The sequence below is a fragment of the Corvus moneduloides genome, chromosome 1 (genome assembly GCF_009650955.1).
Source record: "Corvus moneduloides isolate bCorMon1 chromosome 1, bCorMon1.pri, whole genome shotgun sequence".
In the NCBI taxonomy this organism is placed as follows: domain Eukaryota; kingdom Metazoa; phylum Chordata; class Aves; order Passeriformes; family Corvidae; genus Corvus; species Corvus moneduloides.
Window position 1 is genome coordinate 39969156 of NC_045476.1, and position 25587 is coordinate 39994742.

General features: G+C 40.2%; 1 protein-coding gene across 2 annotated transcripts in view; it reads left to right on the forward strand.

Moving 5' to 3' along the window:
- Nucleotides 1-6393: 6393 nt before the first annotated feature.
- The window catches only part of SNRK (SNF related kinase), a 38779-nt gene continuing 19585 nt past the window's right edge, over nucleotides 6394-25587 (forward strand). The window contains exons 1-3 of one of the 2 annotated variants that reach the window (XM_032107226.1): nucleotides 6394-6697; nucleotides 17014-17106; nucleotides 18445-19138. In XM_032107226.1, coding sequence (XP_031963117.1) covers nucleotides 18550-19138 — 589 coding nt within the window. In that variant the 5' untranslated portion in view covers nucleotides 6394-6697; nucleotides 17014-17106; nucleotides 18445-18549. Of the gene's footprint in view, nucleotides 6698-17013; nucleotides 17112-18444; nucleotides 19139-25587 lie in introns of both variants that reach the window. The other variant, XM_032107216.1, reaches the window with a different exon arrangement.

A 25587-nucleotide genomic window follows, 5' to 3' on the forward strand; every position in this document is an offset into this window, starting at 1 on the left:
TTAGGTAATGTGTGTTTGAACATAGCTGAAAATAAGCAACAATTATAATACTGCAAAAAGCTTTTAAATATTTTCTTTTTAGGGCATCATCCATTGAAGTGGCAGGGTGGAATATAGGTCATATCCTAGCCATTAGCACTTACGCTTCAGTAGCAAACAACTGGGGTTAAGTAATCTGTCACATGATCAGAATTCTAATTTTGATTTTAACTCAATAATTGTGTGCTTTTTCCCTGTAGCAGCGCATGTATGGCTGATTTTCTACACTTTCTACCATTTAGTGTATTCAAGCCCCATACTTCATAGAGAATTTGAAATAATTTTTTCTGCCATTTATTTACAGAGAGTCTCTCACCATAGACTGTTCTTCAGAAGGACAATTTTTCTAAACCCTACCTTCCCTTCTTCCTCCCAGGTCAATGCTGCTTTCTTTATTATGCTACCCAGGCAAGATGGTTGGGGATTTTGAGAAAACAGTTCAGACAAAGTCTTCCCCAGCCAGCGTGACACCTGCACAAGGAAACCTGGCACTTTGTCCCACACAAAGGCCTCCCAACCTTTCCCAGAACAGAGAAAGACAGAGAGTACTCCTGAGTTAGGCTCCTGACTACTATAAAAGAACATGTTGGCACTAAGGGATTTTTTTTCTACAACTGACTCACTTTTTCCTATCCTGGCTCTTCTAGAAGAGTTACTAGGAATCCCTAAATAACTTGGGCCAAGCCCAAAACCATAAGTGAAAAGGAATGCAAGTCACCAGCCTTAGAACCACTCCTAACTTTACTATGTTTAATTAGTTTATCACTTAAAACACTAATGGCATGTCTACAGACTTCGTGCCTCTACCTTCCCTTCCAGATTGATACATTTTTATCCTTTCAGACTAAGGCATTAGGAGTCCATGTCTTACCTTACTTCATTCATCATTTCTATGCCTGATGTTCTTTTAATATCCCGTTCTTTTCTGACTGAAGCAGGAGCTTTTGAACTGTGTCATCAGCTCACCAGAATAAGATGTGGGACAAAGGTATCATAGGAAGGGCAAAGTTTCTGCACTATTTCTGTGCTAGTCAGGACCCAGAGAGGCTGCATGCTGGGTCTCAGCCTGATATTTTTGTCCCCCTTGCCTGGGCTAAGTCAGCTTGGGCCACATCCCAGTTTCCCTGTCAGCCCAAGGGTCCCCTGTATCACTGTGTCTGCTATTTGTGTCACCAGGTGGGATTAGTTGCTTTGACTAAAAAGCAAATGAGGAGTTAGAGGACACGATATGTGCTTCCTTCACAGCTGTCAGCAGCTCTCTAATGGCCCTTGGCACCAGCGGGAAACACTACTCTCCACCCATTACAGGAAGCACACGCCTTCCTCCTCCACAGCAGTAGAGCACCCATGGCCTTGCTTTGTGTTTCCTATGGGTGTGGGTGGGTGTTTGTGCCCTTCCTAGGAGAAGGAGAGACCTTTTGGAAAGGCCTGCAGCAGCACTGCAGAGCAGCTATGTGGTGGTGGAAAAGCTCAGTATTCCAGATGCGGTCCAAGTGCCAAGTAGAGGATGGTAATTGCTTCCCCCCTCTCCTGGCTGTGTTCCTACTGACACAGTCCAGGATGCTGTTAGCCTTCATCACTGGCTTGGGCTTACCCAGCTGTCCCCCAGGACCCCATGCCCTTCTCCACAGAGCCATACCCTGAGTTAGTCTGTCCCAGATACTGTTTGTCCTGGATGAATTTCATGAGGTTCTTGTCATACCATTCTTTCAGCCTGAGTCCCTCTGAGTGGCAGCTCTACCCTTGACCATATTGGCTCTCCCACTAATCTGCTGTCATCCACAAACTTGATGAAAGGGCACTCTGTCACCTCCTCTAGGCATTCCTACAGACATTAAACAGGTCAGGTCCCAGGACAGATCCCTACAGTACTCCACTTCTTACTGGCCTCCAGAGAGAGTACAGCCCTTTAACTGCTGGCCTCTGAGTCCTATCATCCAATATTTTACCCATGTGGTTGTCCATCTATCTAGCCCACAACATGTTAATTTGGATACAAGACAGTAGACGGTGTCAAAAGCACTGCAAAAGTCAAGGTAAATAATATCCTTTGCTCTTCCTCATCTACAAATCCAGTTGTTTTACAATAGAAGGCAATCGGGTTGGTGAGGCATGCTGGCTGTTCCTGATCACCTCCTCCTTCCTGTGTTCAGAAAAGTGTTCCAGGAGGACATCGATTTCCACATGGACTGTAGTGAGGCTGATCAGCTGAGAGTTTCCCTTTGGACTTTTTTTCAAGAGTCATTGGGGAACACTCTAATGGTTGTAGAGACTCCAGTCTCCACTACCTTTCAAAGATAAAGTGCAGTCTTGCAGTGACACCAGACAGCTTCCTCAACATCTTGGATACAGCTCTGTTGATCCCATGAATGTTTATGGGTCAAATTCTCCCATGTAATCCTTGACTTGATCCTCACCTGTTGCTGACAGTTCTCCTCCACGAACTCTAAGCACAGAGATCTGGGAGACCTTGATGATATGCTTGAGGCAACAGTGGCTCTGGGTGCCACAACCTCATCTGTTTCCATTGCTAGATCATTTGCCCCATTCAGGAACAAGACCACGTCTCTTGTTTTCAGTCTTCTACTCTTTGAGTTGTGGCAGAAGCTCTTCTTGTTGCCCTTGGGATCATTTGCAAATCTTAAATACAGCTTTGACCTCAGAAAAGAGACTGTATATGATTCCTTTGGGTATTTCCAGCAGTTTCTGCATCAGCCCAGAAACCTGAGTTACCTCCCCTGATCATGGAAATGTACAGATCGTTCAAATGCAAGCACTGAGGCTATTAAGAAATGTAATATCTGAATGTCCTTCATAAGCTGCAGTATAAATTGTACTCTTCTATATCTGTCCAAAGGCAGCTGCTTTGTTCTGCTTTGTCAGGGAAACTGTTAATAATTTAATAATGAAAGGGAACTAATGAGGCCTATGGATTTGAGCCTCATGCTCCGATTATCCAGTGTCTAATGAAGTGTGAATTTTGACTGAAGCTTTTCCCACCCTGAGGGGAAAAAGCCACTCTCATGCATTCGGATTCTCCTGTGACTAATGAAGGGTGAGCTCACACTGCAGCTTCTGCTGTACAGGGAGTACAGGTAAGGTTACTGTTTGCTGCATAGGCCTAGTTTCATGACACTTATGAAAACATGTAATTCTGGAAATATCTACCCCTTTAATTCAGATTTGACCAGTGGGTTTGGGAATTACTAGGGAGAATGGACATACTCACAAAGGCTGGTCCAAAGTCATGATTTAAGCCTCAAGCATTTTGAGACATCCCAACATTTTCTTGCCCTACTTTGCATTTCAAACATGTGTCACTGGAAAGGTGCAAAATAATTTACATTATGTATTAGCCTAACTTTTGAAACAGGTGAACCATAATGATTCATCTTTTTAAGAACATATCCCTTCTCACATCCTGGAGACTAACAATTTCACACGTGTTTATACACCCCATACTTTTGAGAGATGGCTTACACTTTTTGTATCTTATCTAAAATAAGGTTATTTCTAATGTCAGCCAGTAGGTATTCTGTAAAAACAAATATTATCTACCATTTTCTTCCTGTAGTAGATTATGCTTGGATTTAGCAAGGAGGAATGTCGTCTGGTCTGATTTGGATGCATGTATGCCATGAGCATTCCCTCAAACAGATGCATGAGGCTGTTGCTGTCACCTTCCCTAGACAAATACATTCAGGCCAATGACTGACGGGTGAGGTGTGTTTTGCTGCGGCACAGCTATCGTGTATTAGCTGTCCTGTTTTATAACTGACGTGGGGACCAAGGCACGGCGCTTTTATTGCGGGGTAAACCAGGCAAGGCCAACCAAAAGCAGCAGCACAGGGCTGACTTCCCCCAGCAACCTCGCTGCAGCTTGCGTGGTTTTACAGGCATGTAGCTACCACATTCATTACGTTTTCACTGCAAAAAAACCCTCACAAAACCAAAACACAGCCCTGTGCCACTGAAGACAAAGCCCAGTGTAAGTGACTGTATATGTGACAGGAGATTTACATTACCTTGTCGGAGACTGGTATTGGTCTCACCCCAGAAGTACGTGATCTAGTGTAAACAGTGATAAAGTTGCCTGAAAACAGGTAATTCCATCCCACTACAACTGCCAGACTCCTTCCAGTCCCTGTTGTCTCCACTTAAGTGCTGCATATATTCTTGACCCTCTTCTTGGTCTCACACATACCCAGCTACAAAGACTCATCCCATTGAGTAAAACAGCTGTTGTATTGCATAAGTGACCCTAAGTATAGTATCTCAAAATAGCTATGTTGCAGGTGAGATTTTTTTTCCCCCTGCAAATGTATCCTTTTCTACCCACCTGTTTTCCCACATAAGAAAACATATGGAAAAGCTGAGTACATCTGAGCACAATATCCTGTGTGGTAGTGCAATAGATGATAATGTGATTTCTAGCTGATATAGAAAAGTCCTTCATGCCAAAATATTTTGCAAAGGAACACTTAGTGGCCATGAACTGAATCATCATTTGGTCTCTGTGAGATGTGCCTTCTTCAACATGCCAATGAAAAACAACTGGAAATACATAATTAACTAGAGAGATGGAATCTAGATTTAAGTTTTACAACACGATAAGCATGAGGCATCACCTGACCATGGCAGGCTCAGAAATCCAAGTGGTGCATATCACATGCTTGTGCAAACTCAGACTTGAGAAATCAAGTGATAATCAGGCAGACACAGGTGATGGGCTGGTTATTGCAATCTCCTACATCAAATCCATCTTGTAAATTCAGCAATCAGTTGTGTTTTACTGGTGTCTGAATGGTGCAAGCATGGAGAATCAAGCCTGATTGGAAAGTGGAGAAATGCTGACCAAATAATGAAATTCTCATTCTTATTAGAGGCAGTGATCAGACTCAACATATCCTGAAATCTTCATGTATTTTTTACCTTATTTCTCTTTGAAACCTTAAAATACAAAATCATTATGTCCTTTATTATTACATATGATCACACTATTTCAGTTTAGTCATTCCATGAACTGTATTTTCTGGCTTAGTGTATTCACAAACATTGGTTTCAAGCTAAGAAATTCCAGATTAATTCAATAGCCTCTGCTGTACATAAGCTATTAACAAAAGAATGATATCTAAATTTTATCAAAGCATGGGAAAAAATGAAAAGCATTTCTCAAACATTTTCTTAAAATTAGGCTTAGCTGTATAGTGAGGTTTTGTATTCTCTCTTCATATATCTTGATTGGCCATTTCTATTGGAAAAAAAACCAGGGCACTTTTCAAAGTGCCACTTTCAAGTCTTTTATTTTCCTGGCTATTCAAAGATTTTCCTTCCTTGATCTTCAGAGGAAATTCTTGCATTATTTCTGATGTTCCAAGCAACCACTTTGCTCATCCCTCTTAGCACACACTTGGCCTGACTGCTTCTGTAGCACAACCACTTGAGGTGTTTCCCTCGCCTTCACTACACGTAGGGCCTTGCATGTGTGCAGGGAAACTGCTGTGACAGGGGTATGTGTAAAGGGAAGCTCTGAAACCCCTGCCAGGCTCATTCCTCGGCCTGTTTACTCCTGCTAGCTTCACTGCCATCCTTTCCTTTCACTCTCCCTGCTTCCAGATGACCTCCACCATCCATTGTGCTCCCACCCTTCTCACCACAGTGAAATCCAACAGCAGTGTGCCTCGATGCCCTCACACCATTGCTACCCAGGCCAGCTGCCCAGGACACAAGGGGCACCATTCCCTGCTCGGGGAGGTGGTGGAGTCATTGTCCTTGGAGGTGTTTAAGGAAAGACTGGACGTGGCACTCCGTGCCATGGTCTGGTTGACGGAGTGGTGTTCGGTCACAGGTTGGACTCGATGATCTCAGAAGTCTGTTCCAATCTAACTGATTCTGTGATCCCTATACTCTCATTTATACGCTATTATTTCTACCCAGGAATCACAGGCGTGGCCCTTTCACGACTTTAACGAGCCCTCCAGCCCAGCGACCCCTCCAGAGGCACAGGGGGCCGCCAACTCGCCGCCACGCAGGTGGCGGACGCGCGGGCTTCTTCACCCTCTCCTCACACCTTCAGCGCTTCGCCCTTATTTTTCTTTATTCGCTCTTATTTTTCTTTTTTCTAGGGCGAATTGCTCAGAACCTCCACGAAGGCGAAGCCCAGAGACGACCGAACCGAGCACTCCCACTGCCCTCCGCTCAGCTCCCCTCAGGCGCTCCATCCCCTGCCCGCCCCCCCGCCACCGCCATTGGCCCCCGTCGTGACTGCGCTTGGCGCGCGGCCTGGCCTCCCCTCCCCTCCCCGCCGCGCGGCGCAGGCGCGGCTGCGCGCGGGCGTCCGTTGGCCCCGCCCCGCCCCTCGCGGCCCCGCGCGAGCCGCGGCCGTTGTTGTCAGTCGCGACTCGGAGGCGCAGCAGGAGCGGCCGCAGCGCCGGGTCCCGTCCGAGCGCAGCGCGGGCAAGGAGAGCGACCTGCCGCAGCCCCGCCGACCTTCCTCGCTCGGCTCTTGGACTCTCTCTGTCCCTTCTCTGTCCCTCCTTCCTTCCGCGCTCAGCTCCCCGTCCCCGTCGCCGCTCCCGAGGGCAGTCGCAGCGGGCGCTGCCCATGCAGGGGGCGGCGCGGGGCGCGGCGCCCCGAGGAGACGCCGCCGCTGCGGGCAGTAAGTTGCCGGCGGGGTTGGGCCGCGTTCGGCTCAGGCTGGGCCGGTGGGGTGTGGTGGGTTCCTTCCTCCCCCTCCCTGCGCCTTCCCGTTCCTCCCGGAGCCGGCCGAGCCCAATGGCGGCCTCGGCCCAGGGGGAGGAGGAGGCGGTGGAGGGGACGTTTGCCGGCCGTCGCCGAAGGTCGGTGTGTCGGTGCCGGCGGGGCTGGAGGGGAGGGCTTGGGGAAGGGAGGGGAGAAGCCGTTGTTTCTGTAGGGACGGCGGACTCCCGGGGTGCGGGTGTTCCTGCGGGGGACGATGGGCTCCCGGGATGCGGGTGTTCCTGCGGGGACGGCGGGATGCCGGGAGCCTCCCGTGCCCCCGGCGCGGCAGAGCGTCCGTGCGACACGGCCCCGTGTGACCGCGGTGACACCCGGCCCCGCGCGTGTGACCGGAGTGACACCGGTCTCTCCGTCACCCCTGCGCTGCTGCTGCCCGCGACGGCTCCGCCGCGTAGGTTCCGTTGCTGGGAAGGGACAAAAAAATAAACAAGTGAGGCGAGAACCCCGCGGTCCGGCCGCGGATGCGTTTTAGGGGGATGACGGTGCATCTCGCCCCTCGGTATCCGGTGCGTAGCCAACAGGTTTGCCTTCGTCTCCTTCTGCCCAGGGTTGGAGCGTGCCCCTCCTGACAGAGGCTGGAAGTATTGCTCGTTCTTTGTCAGTACTTGCTTTGCTGCTGTCAGTACACTTATTACGTTGAATTCACTGCCAAGAGATTAGTATAGAAATTGGTAGAATAACTAGCAAGGTCCGGCACAGAAGTCTTTGTGCTTCTTGCCAGGTGAGTTTTAGTACCCAGATGCTTAAATTAATGGAAGGTGACTTTTAAGGATAGTTGATGTGCAGTGTAATAGTTGAAGGACAGATACATGTGGTTGGTTTTGTTATTTGTTTTGTTTTGGTTGGTTTGGGTTTTTGTTTTGTTTTTTTTTTTTAAGTAAGTAGACTGAATGAAGTATTGGAGAACATCCACTAGGGCAAAACTCCCTATATTGGCCAGAGGATGGTTGGTGACAAAAGTGACCTATTTTCAGATTGGATGTTTTTATTGGTAAGAGATGCTAGTATACCTGTGAAGGAGAAACCTTTATGTGGGATACATGCATACAGGAAGCTTTGGGTTTTTGCTTATTCACAGATAGTTTCTTATGGATCATCTTGCTTCCAAGAGCTTGTTCTGAGTAGATGAGGGCAAAGAAGTGGTTTCTTCAGTGGTACCATTACAGTTACTGGAGCAGCTGAAGTGTATTGTATGATTTTCAGCCATCTAGCATGAATGAAGTGCATGCAAATGTGCTTACGCCTGCCCTCTGTAGTGCAGTCACTACTTAGTCATATCGGCTGCTTTTTTGGAGTTGTTTATTATGGATATATTTAGATCTTCAGGCTCTGGGGAAGGACCAGTTTAACGAATCTCTGCAAAGCAAAATCTCTATAGAAGTGTTTACTCACAAATGTTTATTGTGTTAGAATTAAGCATTTCTTTCAAGGCATGCACCATTAGAAGCTGGGTTAAGGAATGGTGGGGGTTTTTTTGGCAGATATATCACAGAAAGTGGGAAATTGGCTCGTAGTTGTTTTTGTACTATTGCTGATCCTTGGAAGGAATCTGAAACAAATAAGAACTAACAATCATCGCTAAACAATGCAATCAAATTTTACCTTGTGAAACATGTCAAAATGTTTACTTAAACAGACTAATATCTGCTCCTTTTACTTCTAGTGTATACAACATCCAGATTAGAGGGCTTAATAATAAAAGCTAAGGAGGAGAAAGTCCAGTCTTGCCTCTTATTTTTCCTGAATATTCTAAATGACCAGAAAAGTGGTAGAATGATGACATGATTTTTCAAGTGTTTGGAAGGAGAAGCTAACCTGAGTGCTGGAGCTTTGCCTGGTAGGCAAGGTAGCATCTAAGACAGCACATTCATCTGGCTCTTTTAAGAGAATCTTTTATGATCCACACTTGAGGCTTTCATGAAAAACAGGGAAAAGGGAAAATTGCATCTTAAGTGTACTTACTGTGTTATGGTTTTTGTTTTCATTTTACACAGTTGAGAAGCAAGAAAGTACAGTTCGAGTGCTGGACACTCTACAGGTTACTTCTGTTCCTTGAATCATCCTGCTATGTGGTGTGAGTGGTTGTACTGTAATAAATAGTCTGCTTTCTGATTATTTTAAAGAAGTAGCATGTTAAAGGTATGCATGCTAATATGCTACTGCAGATGTTCTTCTGCTTGCAGTAGTCATCTTGTCTGCTGTTCTGACCAACCTGGTCTCTTCTAACTGCCTTCGAATCATACTTGAATAATTCTTTTGCAGTCTACACCTCCAGTGTATCATTGTCCCTTTTATCCTGCTGGCAACTGTAATGCCAAAGTAGCGCCTTTGTGTTGCTTAGCCTGCCTTGCTTTCAAGGGCACAGTATCCTGGTGCAGCTAGGTTTTTTCCTCACAATGTGTCTCCTGGGAAATAATGCACTTCTTTTCTTGGATTTTCAAAATTCCACTGAAATGCTGTAGCTGTAAAACTTAGCGATGAACTTCTGTTCATTCCTATTTGAAAGTGTTTCCTGATTATGTCTTAAAATAAGAAAGCAATGAAACATGGTTCAGATCAGGCATATAGGGCTGAACTGCAGTTTATAATGAATATAGTAATATTAAATTGCATAAACCCTTAACTTTAGTAGCCTGTGAGGTTCTGCCCATCTTCTGTGTCACATTATTTTCAAGCACTTGACTGAAATGCTACAGCTGCTATAACAGTGTACGTACCTGTTGTTTTAATACACATAACAGTATTATATAAGAGCTTAAGAGGATTTGAAAAAAATGTATATTCCCTTACAATTCTAGGATAACTCACCCTGGCAGAATTCTAGTACACATAAGTTGATTGAGTCACCAATGTGAAGAAGTTAATGAGATATAATTATACTTGCAAAGTATAAAACAGAGCATGTTCACTTTCTGAAAAGCTGAATCCCTGTTATAGTGATCTTCTACAACAGTGCTGGGACACAAATGTTGCATTGTATTTGACAGCCTGGTTTTTATTCTTTCTTTGTGTATCATTGTGGGTTTTTCTGCAGCAGTCTCCTATCTAGTTAAACCAACTTTACTTGAGAGATGATAGCCTAGACTTTCATAATCTTAGTTTATGTTGAAGCGTGGCAAATTTCAGGTGTCTGGCTGTTCCTAACTAATTTAGGATGCTATAAATGAGAATAAGGTATTGAAACTGAGTAACTGTAAGTTGGAGTCAATCTATTTATCAAGATTTAAGCAGTCTGTATCCTACGTGGAAAACATCAGTCTTATAGAGGCAACTTAAGTCAATTCAGTACTTGAATTTGATATTACCAGATGTATTGCTAAACAAATGAAGCTATCTGACATTCGACCTTGAAGATGTTAAGAAATTTAATAGAAATTATTATTGTTTGTAATAGGTACTGAGAGTATGCACATATTTGCATCTGAATATTTGTGTTTGAGATGGCATGTGATGCTTTCGCCTTGCTTGATACAGAATAAAAATCATGTTTGTGGTTCTGAATTTACACAACTAAGACGTAGGTGTTAAAACCATGCTAACATTGAAATATTATGCCACACCTAAGTGTTCATTGATTAATGGGGGAATGTTTAGAGCTCCCGTTAATGGTCTTGGCTGCACTGCCTGGCATGACAAAATTATGTGGTAATGTTAATAAATAGACATTTGAAAAAGGTGAAACAATTCTGGGAGTTCATGAACATGGAGTAGACGAAGCAGCTCCTCTAAAAGTTTAGTTTGGTGGAGAAGTCTGAGTTGTCTGCTTTCTGCAAAGGTCCTGTCATAAGTTTCCTGGAAATAAAGATTTAATGTCCTGTCTAAAAGATGGTGGTACTGTCATGAATCACCTGATATGCAAAATATTTCTGCATCAGTTTTATGTTCCTCGTTATTTTGGGGGAAGAAAAAAGAAGTAAAAAAGGAAAATGTGATGGGATTCATAATATTAAAAATCTTCAAAAATCTACTTGGATACTGTTTATCAAGCTTGGAAAAGTATAATTTTGGGCTAGGGAGTCCAACTACCTTGAGTTATCTCTGTTGCTTGTACAAGTGTTGACTGAAATACCAGATCTGGTTGGTTAGATGTATGAATGTCTGTAGCTAAGAAACCCATGCTAATTTTCTATAGTTGAGCAAAAAATTTCTGCTAGTGGGAACTGCAAAATACGAGAATTTCAATTGAAATTAATTTTTTTTATATAGTATGACATCACAGGGTCTGAACAAAGTTTTGTTGCTGATTTACAGATACAGAAAGAAAGTACTAGCAGGTATCACAAAACTTGGAGCAAGTCCTTTTAAAAGATGTTATCACATACTATTATGTAGAAGATAATTTACAAGGCGTGGCCATTTGGGAAGATGTGGTATTTTTCTATACAATAATACTTTAGGAGCAGCTTCAGAGCTGAAGTGCTGTATTGCTGAAGCCTCTGCTACCGTGGACAGGGTAGTGTCTCTACTGCTTTTTTCTTTAGCTACATACTGGCCTTCAAGAGTAGGCATAAAAGGAAAACAGATACATGAGATTAATTGCTTTTGGAGCTGTAGCTGGCGTGAGGACTTTAAATGGTGTAAAGCTATTGCTGAGTTTTTGAATCCATAGGGTAGCTTGTATTTGTCTTTTGTAATACCTCCTCTTAGAAATGGAAAGTACCTTGTGAACTGCAGCGATTATCAGCAAGGTTGTGAAAGTACTTTAGGCTTTTAACATATTTCACAATTGGAACCAGTGCCAGTAACTACCGGTGATGGGTTTGTTAGTGAATCGTAGTTCCATCAGTCTTCATGCATCTGTCTTCTTAATAGCTTTGGTTTCTAGCCTGTAATCATAATCTTGCTGTTACTACTACTGTCTCACTGTTGCTTTGCAATCTGTACATCAGTGTTGTCTGTATTTTTTCTCATTCACCTGCTTTGAAAGAAAAAGGAAATGGATATTCTTGACTTTTAAAGTGGAGGCCTTGAAGGACCAACTCAGATCCCGTGGCTTCTTTAAGTTGTCTGTATTGAAGATGACTCTCACACAGATACCAATTATCTGGTGGAGTTTCCACAACACAGTTCTCAAGTTTTAGTGTGCTCTTTTCTAGTGTTCTGCAGACCACTCATGACAGCTTAGCTTTGTGAAAGAGGAAAGCTTTAACTGTCTATGCTTGATGTGGCTGCACTAATCTTCAAGAAAATAGATGGTAGACAGCGATCTATAGGTCTAAAAGTTTGGGAATTCTTCATCTAAGAAATAAATATGTTCTTAATTGATGATATCCTGAATCATGTGTTGTATCTTTTAAATTTTCTCATGCACTGGATCTGTCTCAAAGTGTCTTGATCTTAGAACTCAGGTCATGCAGGCTCTCATCTTTTTCTGTTACAAAATGCTGTTAGTAACTTTTTTCTTCTCAAATCTATAATAGCGCTACCCTTCCCATCCTCCAACATTTTGTTGGTCCAGGAGCAATGTTTTACCAAGTTTATTGACCTGCCAAACATTTCTGCTGCTGGCTGTTCACTGAATAATGGACCTTAGAGTTTAAGAATTCTTGTTAGCATTTTGCTTTTATTTCAATTCTAAGAAGAGTTAAGGCTAGACATAAGTAGCTCTAATGCCTACAATACATTCCAAAACAATGAAACATAAAAATTTCGCTAGAGATTTCCCAAATGTTTAGAATGGCAAAACTTCATCAGCAATTGGCACCTCTTATATATTTTCAGAGCAAAATTCTATATACTGTTTAAACTAAGGAATACAATTAAATTGTTCAGGTTAATTCTTCTTTTTATGTTTGAAATACAGCATTACTTGATAACTCTTCATCATGATCTTCATCATTTTAGGGGTAGCCAATGCTGAATAGTAGCGAGGTTTGCTGATACATCTTGACATTTTAGTAACACAGTATGAGCTGGTTTCTGACACTAAGGCCTAATAGGAAAATAAAAGAACATGTACACCTTGAAAAAATCTCCTGGAGTATTTTGTGTGGAACTCACTTGGAGCAGGAGAGTTCATGGGATTTGTCATCAGTGAAAGGGAAGATATGTGTGTATGCTGTGGTGCAGTCATGTAAAGTGGAAAATAAAGCTTTAGAGGGCATTGTGTATATAAAGGCTGAGTTGTAATACAGCTGCTACTGTGAATTGTGTCTTCCTCCACCCCCCAAAAATGCTGCATTTACAAAATGTTTGGCTGTAGGGCAGGTATAGATTGCCATGATTTCTTTGAGTAACTTTGAATGGTGGTTGTGAAAGCTTAGGCCATAGGAGGGTGGAGGAGGAAGGGCTCTGCTGGACCATGACACCTGTGTATGCAAACAGAAGGAGAATACACTTTCCTGGGATCCTGACTCCCATAGTGAGTCTTGAATATTCAAGAAACACTGGGTACTAGGAGCTTAAGAAGTTTGAAGTACGATGGAGGAGTCGAGTAATGACAAGTTTTCAGAGCATGTGATATGCATTGAGTGTATACATTCTTCACATGTCACTCTTGCAATGCCTTTTACCTGCTTCTAGTGTGTTGGTGCTCCCTTATACCAAAAGAAAGGTGGTAAAAAACCTTCTGGGGGAAAGCAGATTGACACGTTAGTGAAGGTGTAACAGTGCCAGTAGTGGCTCATATAGTAACAAGATAGACTGTTTTTAAAGGTTTGTGGATTAGCCTGTAAAGATACCTTATGTTAGGATAGCAGATAAAAATTGGGAGGAAATATTGAAAAAAAAAAGAAAAATCATACTTGCACTTTGTTTACTGAGTTAATATGTCCTTCAGTTTGCTCTCAGATTCTGATGATTTGTACAAATTCCTTTCAGAGTGAAAAAAATTGCTTCTGAATCTCCATATTCCATTTATGTCAAATTTTGGATTTAGTGTTTCTAGGAACACTATCAACGTAAGTCTTACTCTCAAGATACAAATACAAATAATTGGAGTAGATGCTGTTACTTATCTTAGACAAAAGAAAGCAAAAGGAGAAAAAGGGTAAAAAAACTTATCTGAGACAAAAGAGAGCAAAAGGAGAAAAAGGGTAAAAAGAAACTTCTTTAATCTATCTGGTGGATGTGTATAATGTGTGCATCCACTGAACTATTCATTCTAAACTCCTGTTACAGAAAATGAAAGCGTGTGCTTTTAAGAAATGATTAATTTGATCTATTTGGCTATCTGCTTTAGGGCGCACTTTGTTTTATCACAGACTCTTATCTGTGTTGACTGAATCTCCATTTATCGAGAAGGGAGACAGGAATGGTTAGCTGTCTGTGGACGGATGAGTCCCAGTGAGGATTACTTCAGCTTTCATGTCTGTTAGCCTGATAATGCAGGGAAGTCCTTGCTTTGATAATTTTTCAACATTTTGTTTAAATGGGACCTTGAAGCTTCATTTTCTAAAGTAAGCTAATACACACATTAGGGTAAGATAAACTAGGCTGGTTTTACATGCAGTATATAATCTGATTAAACTTTTTGAATAGGGTGAATTGCTTAAAGAAAAAGTAGTGTCTCTGAAGCATGCTCCTTTTTCTAAACAGATCTATTCATCCATCTTTTAAAGATGGTTGAATCACAGTACTGTTGTTAAGCTTCTTAATAAGATGCATGTGATATTACAAAACAGCTCCTGGAGATCTCCATTAATGGCTGTTTGCAGTGTTTTGTGGCATACGTATATGAGCTTCTAGGGAAGGAAGGATCCGTTCTGAATTTATTTACTGGTAAATGTCTACATTGCATAAAATGAGTATTGGGGGTGTAGCTGAGTTCTGGTATAATTAGGGAAAAATGCATTTTTAGAACCATAATTAGCCACATGGATTAAACGCTGCCAATGGTTACTGAACTCACCAACTAGAAAAACCAAACTCTAATGCTGAAAAATGAACTTATCAGGCATTTGAGATAATGTGAAAGAAAAGACAGGTAAATATTTTACGTGATAAAACTCTCTTAAATGCTTTTTCTCAGGCTGTCATTTGGCTTGCTGCTGAAGTGTGGCTGGTGGAAACTTTGCTTGTCATCTGCTTTAGTCTGCAGCTCCTTCATTTGGTCAAAATGTTTGAGGGGTCACATTGTAAACTGGATCACTGAAATGATCCATCATTAAAAGTAATCCTGTGTTGGAGGGTGATGGCAAAACTAGAGGTTTGGCGATTTCATCTATAATTAGCCCCAGAAGTTCCACTGTTGTAGCTAAGGAGACAAAAACAAAGGAGGGGTCTCAAAGAGGCTCCAGCTTGAAAGTTATGAAAATGTGCTCTTAGTTGATCCTTAAGTACTGTCAAAATTATACTTTCTTACTCTTGAGAGAAACTGAGAAAAAGAAACTGCTCTGAAATGTATTGTTATGGCAACTGCACTCCTTTACATAGCTTATTTAAATTGTAACCAAGGCTTGTATCTATATACACTATGACATTTTTGCATCCACTTCCTACTGCTGAACAATTCTAAATTTTGGTGTGTTCAAACCATGTGTTGCATCTAAGATCCTTGTATTTAGCCGTGGGAGCTTCATCTATGCAGATTTATTTTAAAACCACGGAGTTAAGGGTTAGTTGGTCTGTTATTCTGGAGACTTTAAGTTAAATTGTTAATGAATATGCATTAATTTTATTACAGCTTATGGGGCTGCAACATTAGTAAACGTAATTTATCTTCCATTTCTGTAATCTCTTACCCTGTTGATTACTCTCTGATATATTTCTTCGTGGCTTAAGCATAACTGTTTTTTGCTGGAATTCTGTTGACGGGCTGATATTTATGTGTAATCTGTGATTTAGAGTTAAATCACTTGTTGAGTTTGTACAATGATGGTTGAGAATGTGCCAAGTGAACAAAGTAATGAGCATAAATCTTCTTTCCTTACTGCTGAGTGTTGCAGTTAAATTCAGACAAGTTGTCTTTAATTTGTGTGCTCCAGTTTTCCTTTAATTTCTTTAATCTAGAAGCAGGAGTCCGATTAGGATGCTCTGGAGACAGCAGTACTATAAAGCATGTTTGTGTGCGGTTTTTTGTTGTTGTTGGGGGTTTTTTAAAATTCTGGCAATCCCTTTAGGAGTGAGACTCTGGAGTTGCACAACCATATTGGGCACAGCTGATTAATATATCTCCTATTGCTTCATACAGGCTAAGATTAGGTGGTTTATGTGTGTGCATGGACCGTTTTTCATTAGTCTCCATGTTGGGGTTAGGTCAGTAAGATGGAACATTATACAACTATACAGTAAAGCATTGCTTGAAAACCTTGTCAGTGCGCAGTAGTAGTGAAAAAGCCCTCAAACTGGCCTAAGAAAGTAGAATAGAACAAACCAAAAATGAGTAGAGAAGGGTGAGAGGAATGCTGAAGACTGTGGAATAACCTCTGCAAAAGGAACGATAGACTAGGACTTGAACAAGATTGAACTGAAGTTAGAAGGGAGGAAATGCTGTGAGTTGCTTGAGGCAAGGTAAATGTAGTATGATAGTTCTTGTTTTGGAACAGACGGTGGATGAGAAGATGCACAAATTATCAGGAGATTAAAAACAAACAGGAGGAAGTGGTTCTTCTCATAGCACATAGTTAAGCTATTCAGCTCTGCTGCAGTATGTTCTTGATGCTAAAAATTCACATGCTTTAATAAAGCACCTGCCCTCTTTCACAGAGAGGGGTGGGGTGGAATCCATCAAGTGCTATTAAACACAGGCCCACTGCTCTCAAATGTAAAGAAGTTTTTGAATCTCTGAAAGATAAGGAGAGTTCTACTGTTTATTGTTGCATTTGCCATTGTACTATGTTGTTCCCTATGCATCCTGTAATAGTTTCTACCAGGTAGGAGAGTGTTTGACACAGGCATTTGATTTAATGTAGAATGCTTTAATTCAGTTTTGTGCTTTTTTGAGTAAGGATGGGAGGGTGTTACATGGGAATGGTAGGGGAAACTCTGTAAGATGAGCAGTATGGGAAGTAGATATGCCAACCATCTTCTAGTGGAGTGGTTTTTGAAAGAGCATGTGAAGCATAGTGCTTAATAGCAGAATGAAAGGGTGCGTACAGCAACAAAAAACCCAGAGAAGTTTGTTAAAGCTTGATGACTATCTTTAAAGAAACGCAAAACCCCAAACCTCAATGTTTATATTGTTTGTTATTTTATTAATGCTTGTTATACTTAACTCTGTTCCTTGTCTAGGTTATGAAGTTTTGGAAGTTAATTGATTTCACTTAAATTTCACAGGGGTGGAGGTCTCAAACTGAATTCTATGTGTTTTGTGGAAGCAGACAGCTGGATGGTGAAGAGGTTATATCATGGCTCCAGCTGAGAGAAGCGGTAAGGTGAGCTTGTTAAACATCAGAGAATCCTCATAGGACCCCCAGCCTTGTAATTGAATTAATACGAAACCAGGTTCATTAGTTTCACTGTCTGTGAAATAACTTGTTTAGCAGGGAGTGTTTTTAATCTAAAGCTTACATTTCAACTTGAGAATAACTAATGTAAGGGTCTGTTTGTTTCCCAGCTTCCTTTTCAAAGATTATCTTTTTGAAGTTCAGTTTTGAAACTGAAAATATATTCTAAAGAGCTATGTTTTCTGTATTTTAGAGTTGGCAATGAGCCATTTAATTTTCATACTTCTAACTACATATTTCTATCTTGCACTCAAAGTTGGAGAAATGGTTAGCTTTTTGATAGCTACAATTTTTTATTTAAACATCAATCTGTTAACAATGCAGGAAAAGGTTTTGGGAGGTTTTCTATGACAATGGGACGTAAGACTTTCAAAATCAGTTTTGAACATTAATATTTTATAAGTTGGGTCTTGTTTGCTTAAATGCTAAACACCAAGTGAGCAGGAATTCAGTATAAAAAAGCTGAACTCTTGAGTCTTCTCTGCTTCCTTCCCACTCCTCTTCCCCTTCTCCTCACTCATTCCTAGGACTGCTGAACATATGCAGCCTACCTCCAAACTTTTTATCACCAGTTTGTATAACTTCAGTCAAAATATTTAACAAGATATTTTATTTGCAGTAAGTACATCCAACCCAAATGTTTCATTTCAACCTTTAAAGCTTTGTTCATTTGCTGTAATTATAGTATTGATTGATAATGCTCAAGCTAATTAGAGTAACAAAATTAAGTATTGTATGTCACTCTGAGCTTTTCTAAACAAAAAGCTGTTAAAAGGGAGGAGGTAGAAGTCCCAAGTCATGTCATCAGAACTTTGTATTAGAGCTGTTTGATGTGCAGTGTGAAGGGATGTGCCAAAAATGAGATGTATGAAGTATGTTCCTTTTGCTGATATTCTGTGCTGCCCAGCTGTTTCATAATGTATCTGGAAAAGTTACATATTTCATCTTGGCCAATTTTAACCGTCCTTATAATACCGATTTCTTCAAGTGCTGCCTGAAAGGTTTCTGACTCAAGACAGTGAAGGCCACTGAATTTGGGACAAATTTTCATTATTGCAGTGTTGAAACTCAGTTTCTTCAAGCATACTGATAATGTGATGTCAGAAATCTGCAAGTTAGCACAGCCTGGCTTATTGCAGAAATTCCTGAAGATTATTAATAAATAATCTGTAGTAATCTGCTAATATAACTTGGGGTAATTACAGGATAATAATTTTGCTTACTCTTATACAAGTATATAATCTTGTCTCTTTATTCTTAGGTATGCTTGGCAGTGATTATGGACTATTTATTTGCATCAGATACACTTGTATGAAAATACCACGTTTCCAAAGAGCTTGAACATTATTTCATCTTCTGAAACAGAATGGCAGGCTTCAAACGAGGATATGATGGAAAAATTGCAGGATTGTATGACTTGGATAAAACTTTGGGCAGAGGCCATTTTGCTGTGGTCAAACTTGCTCGGCATGTTTTTACGGGTGAAAAAGTAGCAGTAAAAGTCATTGACAAGACCAAACTGGACACTCTCGCCACTGGACATCTCTTTCAAGAAGTCAGGTGCATGAAATTAGTGCAGCATCCCAACATAGTGCGGCTGTACGAAGTGATTGACACCCAGACGAAGCTGTATCTCATCTTGGAGCTAGGGGATGGCGGAGATATGTTTGATTACATCATGAAACATGAAGAAGGTCTCAATGAGGATCTGGCAAAAAAATACTTCGCTCAGATAGTTCATGCTATATCCTACTGCCATAAACTGCATGTAGTCCATAGAGACTTAAAACCTGAGAATGTGGTTTTCTTTGAAAAACAAGGACTTGTGAAATTGACTGATTTTGGCTTCAGCAACAAATTTCAGCCTGGAAAGAAGCTCACCACAAGCTGTGGATCTCTTGCCTATTCTGCTCCTGAAATTTTACTTGGGGATGAATATGATGCACCAGCAGTGGGTATGTATGTCCACTTTGAGTTGAACCAGTAATCTACAAACGTAAATACCATGATCTTGTACCTCTGTTTTCTGTTTCAAGATAATGCCATATGTGGAAGCCAGCTAATTGGCAAGAAGTAATATAACCTGGATGAGCTGTGGATGAGTTACTGCTGGAGCAGCTCTTGTTTGAAGGAGATACTCAAAACATTCTCAAAAATGCTTAAAAGTTCTTTTTGTATGAAATGATGCAATTGTATACATTGTAATTTTTTTTTTTTTTAAATTAATTGTAATGTGGATGCAATGGGTATATTTGTAAATACTTTGTTAGAGAGAGCCCATCTTCTTTTCGGAAAAGTTGCCTGTTTGGAATTTATTTTTAATGTGACCCCACACTCTGTTGTACCCAACCACTGGTGATATTCTTTGCTCCATTTAGCCATGTAAGAATAGCATTGTGAGCCCAGGCTGCTTACATGTTCTGCTGCAAGGTGGTGGGAAGCCATTTGTACCAAGTACTAACTCAGCTATCAAAGGAGGAGACAGGGAGTTAAAGAAAGCTTCAACTCCCTCTACCCCTTCTCTGCCCTTTTTTTGTCTGAGAAGTGAAAGTAGCAGATGAGTTCCCAGTTGCTCCTGAGTGTATAAAAGGTAAAAGAAATAGTAATGTGTAAATGAGTCTGCATGTTTCTAGCTGCAAAGCGGAGCGTGCAGGGTGGACTACTACATATAATTCTCTTACTGTCTTTCTTAGGTCTACTGCTTATTCTAGTAGAAGTAATTTTCAGTCGTTTTAGAATAGCTGTAAACATTGATAGGGTCACTGAATATTGTCCTGTAGTCATATAGATTGCTTAAATCTTAGCTGAGGTACATGAGTGAGGTACAGGTCACTTCTCCAGCAGGTGTAGGTACCTATAATTCCAAACGGTGCTTCAGAAATGGCTTCTGGTAGTCAACATGCCTCTTGTTCTTGTTTGCTCAGTATCTGATACTTTCACAGGTGTTAATAGCACCCATTAGGACTCCGTACATGGCTGTGTGTGTTTTGTTATGTTTCATAGTAGTGACTGTAGTGATGGTTTAAATTAATACAGAGTTGTCTGGGTTTTTGCTTATTTTCCTGAGGTAAACAAGCAGCTAATTTTGTGTGCTGACAGGCATACAAAACTGTTGAACTACAATTCTTGCATTATTTTTAAATACAAATATTTTCAGCTATCAGGTATTATGGTCTTTGCCTAAACATTTGAATAACACTTCATGGCTTCTGACTTTGAATAGGTGTTGTTTTTCTGGGTTTTCTGGACTTGAAAGGAATTTTGGATTGCTGTTATTTCCGGGTTTGCAAATCCATGTTGATGCTGGAGTGATACTTTACAAAATTATTTCTATTTAGAGACAGATGTTTTAGATGAGTAGTTCTGGTTTTATTAGTGGCCAACTAGAGCTCCTAAGTTGTTCTGTGTTCTCCTGTGTCTTTTTATTTTGAGAATTTCCTGAAGCATGAGTGTAATTGATAGCTGTAGCCTTCAAAACAAGATAGAAAAGTGCATTTGTTAAATATTCTGTACAGTGCCTTATGTGAATTTTTTCTTGAAAAATGGAATTGCGGTGAAATTTTGGAGGATGAGCAAAAAATTAAGTTTTGATATTGCTGCCCAGTTGAAGATGCTTGGGAAAAAGGTGGTGTGTGGAGATTAATGGGGGAGAGGGAATTAGGAGCATTATGACCAGATGGTCCAAATTGAATTACATAGTTAATAAAGCATGCTTTGGACCTCTTAATCCTAAGTGTAATAATGTTTGTTATAGGACTTTGTAAACAATTAGGGAGGTAAACTTCTGAATAGTACTAAAAGAAAATTTTTGAATGGATTCATAGAGGGGGAAGTCTGGCTAATATGGAATGGATTGATGTGAAAAGTAGAAAAATTAGGAAAAAATGAAATTCTTTTAACTGGTGTCTAAGGATGCCAATTATCTTCTATTTCGGAGAATATTTGCATACACATCAGGGGTTAGTTTTTGCTTACTTATTCCCCATGCTGTCTCAGCTACTGGATACTTAAAACTTCTATCCTAGTTGACCAATTGCAGTGCTTGTATCCTAACATTTTAGTGGCATATTTTTCATCACTCTGTAATGCACTACAAGTTCTCTATGAAGTACTGTCAGTTAACAGAGTAAAAATACCAACATTTACTACAAGATTCCAATAAGGTGATGACCTTGAAGGGTCTGGATTTTCCTTTTCTACCTATGGGTAAAAAGGTAAGGTACACTATACAAGTTTTCTAAATATGATTTATGTATTTTAAGTACAGAGATTGTGGGGGAAGAAAAAATAGGGCCTTCTTTAAAGCCCTCTTTCCCCAAAGAAATCCTAAACATAAGTTTAGGAAATTTATCACTAAAAATGTAATTATGTAACTGAGAAATCAGCTTCTGCAAACTTGAAAGATAAACTTTCATGCTAGGATGAGGTTGTACTTGTGGACTAGGTGTATGTATAAATTCAGAAGTAGAAATTTTCAAGACAGAAATTGCATCAGTTACATTGTGATGCGAGTAATGTGCAAGGTGTGTATATTTAGCTTGAAATAGTGGTGGAGTGCTGTCAACTCATTCAGCTGTTGGCTGAATGGGGCTATTAATATTGCAATAATAGTGACTGACAATGGCAGAGATTTTTCTGCCAGTTAGGATGAAATTACATTACCGCTGAACCAATCTAAAAACTTGTTCCTTAGTAAAAAGGGGGTCATGCTTTCCCCAGTGCAACTTACATGGTCATGCCCCCTTGTGAGAATCTGACCACTTGAAATCCAACTCAGTTCACTAAAATGACAAATTGAAATGGATTCCCCTGCTTTTACACTCTGTGCATATTAAGGTACATTTGCATTCATTATATTTTTAAAACCCCACACCTGTTTTTATTTATGGAAAATTGTTGCAAAAATCACTGGAAGAAAAATCAATTGGGGTATATGATGGGGTTTTTTTGGCCAAAGACTTTGCCACAAACATGGCTTTTGGATCTCTTATGAATAATATTAGAATGAGTATATAAAGGAAGATAATTTATATTTTGTTTCAACAAACAGCTGAAATATTTAGGGCAAATCTTTGTTAAGTTATATGCTTATTAAAGGTAATAGAAAAGCTTGCTTTATGAAAACATAACTGTTTCAGCTAGTTGAGGGATTAATCTGCCCTTTGTGATGTCACTTGAAAATCTGCACACTTGAAAAGAGCCTAGTTAATTTAGGTCTCTCATTTCCTTTTGTGTTTAAAGCTGTAGTTATAATGATGCAAGAGGAATGTTGGGCAATGATATATGTTCCCAGGGCTTTTCAAAAAGCTGAGTGAGTTAGATAATGAGAAGTTCTGTTGCTTGTAGTTTCCCATCTTTTTTTCATACTTAATTAAAATTTGTTCTAATCAGAGGAAAGTGGGAGGACTGTTGTTGGACATAAAGTTCATTTCCTAAATGAAATGGACATGCTACTTTAGATCAGAGTTCTGTCGAGAGCAGTGGTGTGATACTGTGAATTCCATCAGTATTTAAAAGTTGATAACTACAGATGAGAAAGAATAGTGTGCTTCTGGTAGTACTCTTCCTCTTGCTCTACCAGCATCAGCAGAGATTGGATTATTAAATAAATAGAAATTGCCTCGTTCCTAGGTGATGAAATTTAGTTGGAGTTTTTCAGATTAGTTGATTCTTTCAGCAGAGGGCAAGTTCTATTTTGGCATCTCTACAAAGTGTGAAGTGCTGTGTAGGCTACAGTAATGCTGGAAGACATAGGCACTTGTGATAGGTTTGTATTAATGTAGTTGGGGATTTTGCAATGCATGGAAACATTTGCAGAGTAAATTCATTCTTCTGGGGATGAGAAATGGGCAAATTCAAACTGTAGCATTGGAATTTTGTATACTTACCATAGTTGAGCACTGGCCTTTAGAAAAGTACTGTAATGCACAAGTAACACTGTAGTTACCATCACAGTTACTTAGCACTGCAGTCTGTCATCACAGCAACACAAAGAATGGTTGCAAGATGTTCCTCATAAAAGACATGACAATCTTGAGGATAACAAAGAATTTATGTTCTGTGGCAATTTGTATGCAGGTAGTAAAGTTTATTTCTAATGAAAGAGTTCAGTTTTCATGCAGTATGCTATCCTTTGGTTCTCCCCCCCCCCCCCCCCCCCCAGTCTAATTATTGTATTGACAAAAAAATACTTTTAGTGCTTAAAATTGAGGATGTTACGCTGCAGCGATTTGAGCCTTGTATTCAGAAGTGAAGCTTTGATGTGATGGGGCTGCAGTGAACTGTGCGAATCTGGGATCCTGATAACTTCTCAGTAAATCTGAGCAAGCTAATATTTATGAAGTATAATTTACGTTCTGTTCTGGATTATTTTATGCAAGTTTTCATGCATTCACCAGTGAACTGCTGGGTGAAGCAAAGAATAATTTATCCAAGTGAAACTACAGAGAAGAAGCTGTCAGGATAGGCTTCAGTTACCGCCATATCAGCTAAACTGCAATTTAAGTATAGGGATATAGTTACGTTGCTGTGTTTATGGGAGAACTGTTTTCATAGTATTTCAAGCTGCTGTTGTGGAGCAAGGCTTCGTTATCATGAGTACATCTCCACAGCCAGGAAGCTTAATGTCATATATCTTTCAAATGAGTACTCAGATTATTTCCAGCCTGTGGCTGACTAATTTGGCAACACAGATCTGGTGGGACCAAAATCAGTAGCGTACTACCTAGCTATAAACCAGATGCCCAAGTTTTGCATTCATGTGTAAATCATGTATTCAGATGTTAATTTTTTATAAATAAAGTACAAATTATACATTATACAGCTAAAATGTGTAGGAAAAGATAGTCCACAGAAAATATGAAGAATTTTTAAGATACAAGGAGCAAACTGTCTTTATATACCAAAAAAAGAACAAAGTCATTGCAGTGAAACATGTACATGTGCTGTATAGACTTTGATATGTCCAATGATTTTGAGAACATGTTTATAAAGAAAAATATAAATATAAATAATAAAAAAAAAAAATAAAACTTCCTTTTATATTTAATTAATATTGGGTTTTATTCTGGCTAATTATTTTCTGGAGCAGTAGTATTGGAATTCATGCAGAAAATGTTGGTTTAGTTTAGTTTCTTAATATAGATTAGTAACTTTTTGGGAGCTAAACAACAGACACCAAAGGAGATGAGATAGATCATATTTTTAAATGCAGAACTGATGATTTGGAGTAAAACAGGCCATTTTGGAATAAAGGCAAGTGGCATGTGTTCAGTAAGACATTTCAGTGGTGGTGTTTTCAGTTAAAATCCCCTTATTGAAATTTGAGATGCATTAGTTACTAAAAAGGAGAAATGAACGACTGTTTGTATTTTAGTGGTTTTACTTAACCAGCAAAACCCATGCTATTGACTTCAGGGAAAAATCATGAAATCATAGAATGGTTTGAGTTGGAAGGGACCTTAAAGTTGGGTTGTATTCTCAACCCTCTGCTGTGGCAGGGACACCTCCCATTAGACCAGGTTGCTCAGAGCCCCATCCAACCTGGCCTTGAGCACTGACAGCCAGTGGGGCATCCACAACTTCTCTGGGCAACCTGTTCCAGTGCCTCACCACCTTAACAGTGAAGAATTTCTTCCTAATATCCAATATAAACCTGCCGTCTCTCAGTTTAAAGCCATTGGCCTTTGTTGTGTCACCACATGCCCATGGAAAAAGTCTCTCTCCAGCTCTCTTGTAGCCCCCTTTAGGTACGGGAAGGTGCTCTAAGGTCTCCCCAGAACCTTCTCTTTTCCAGGCTAAGCTACCCCAGCTCTCTCAGCCTGTCTCCATAGGAGAGGTGCTTCAGCCCTCTGATCATCTTCATGGCCTCCTCACTGCAGCAGGTCCGTGTCCTCCTTATGTTGGGGCATCCAGAGTACGAGTACTGGTTTGCCAGACTGAATGAAAATAGGAATCACTTCTGAAGATAAGACTTAGTTACTGATGATTGTGTCTTAGTCAAGCAAGATAACTTAGAACAGACTGTTTCACCAGACAGATGAGCTAATTAGGAAAATAATTTGCCAAATGCCATTTGCTATTTATGCTCTTTTTTGGAGGAAAGGGGGAAAGGAAAAGATTTCTCCTAATTCTCTTCTCTGCTATGTGTCCTAATAGTAATATTGATTGGATTTATAGTGCTTTAAAATAAAGAAAAACCCCAGTTCTGCATGTTAATTTTGAAAATGTTAGCCTTGATTGTGGATGTTTTCTTCCTCAGCCTTCAGCAAGGGAAAAATAAATGCATTTTACAAAGACAGAAAAAGTTAACAGATGGTAGCATCTCTGAGAACTACAGAGGTCAGTATACAAGTTCATTCAAAGCCTTTTTCATTAAAAATTAAAGAGTGAAAGAATAGTTAAA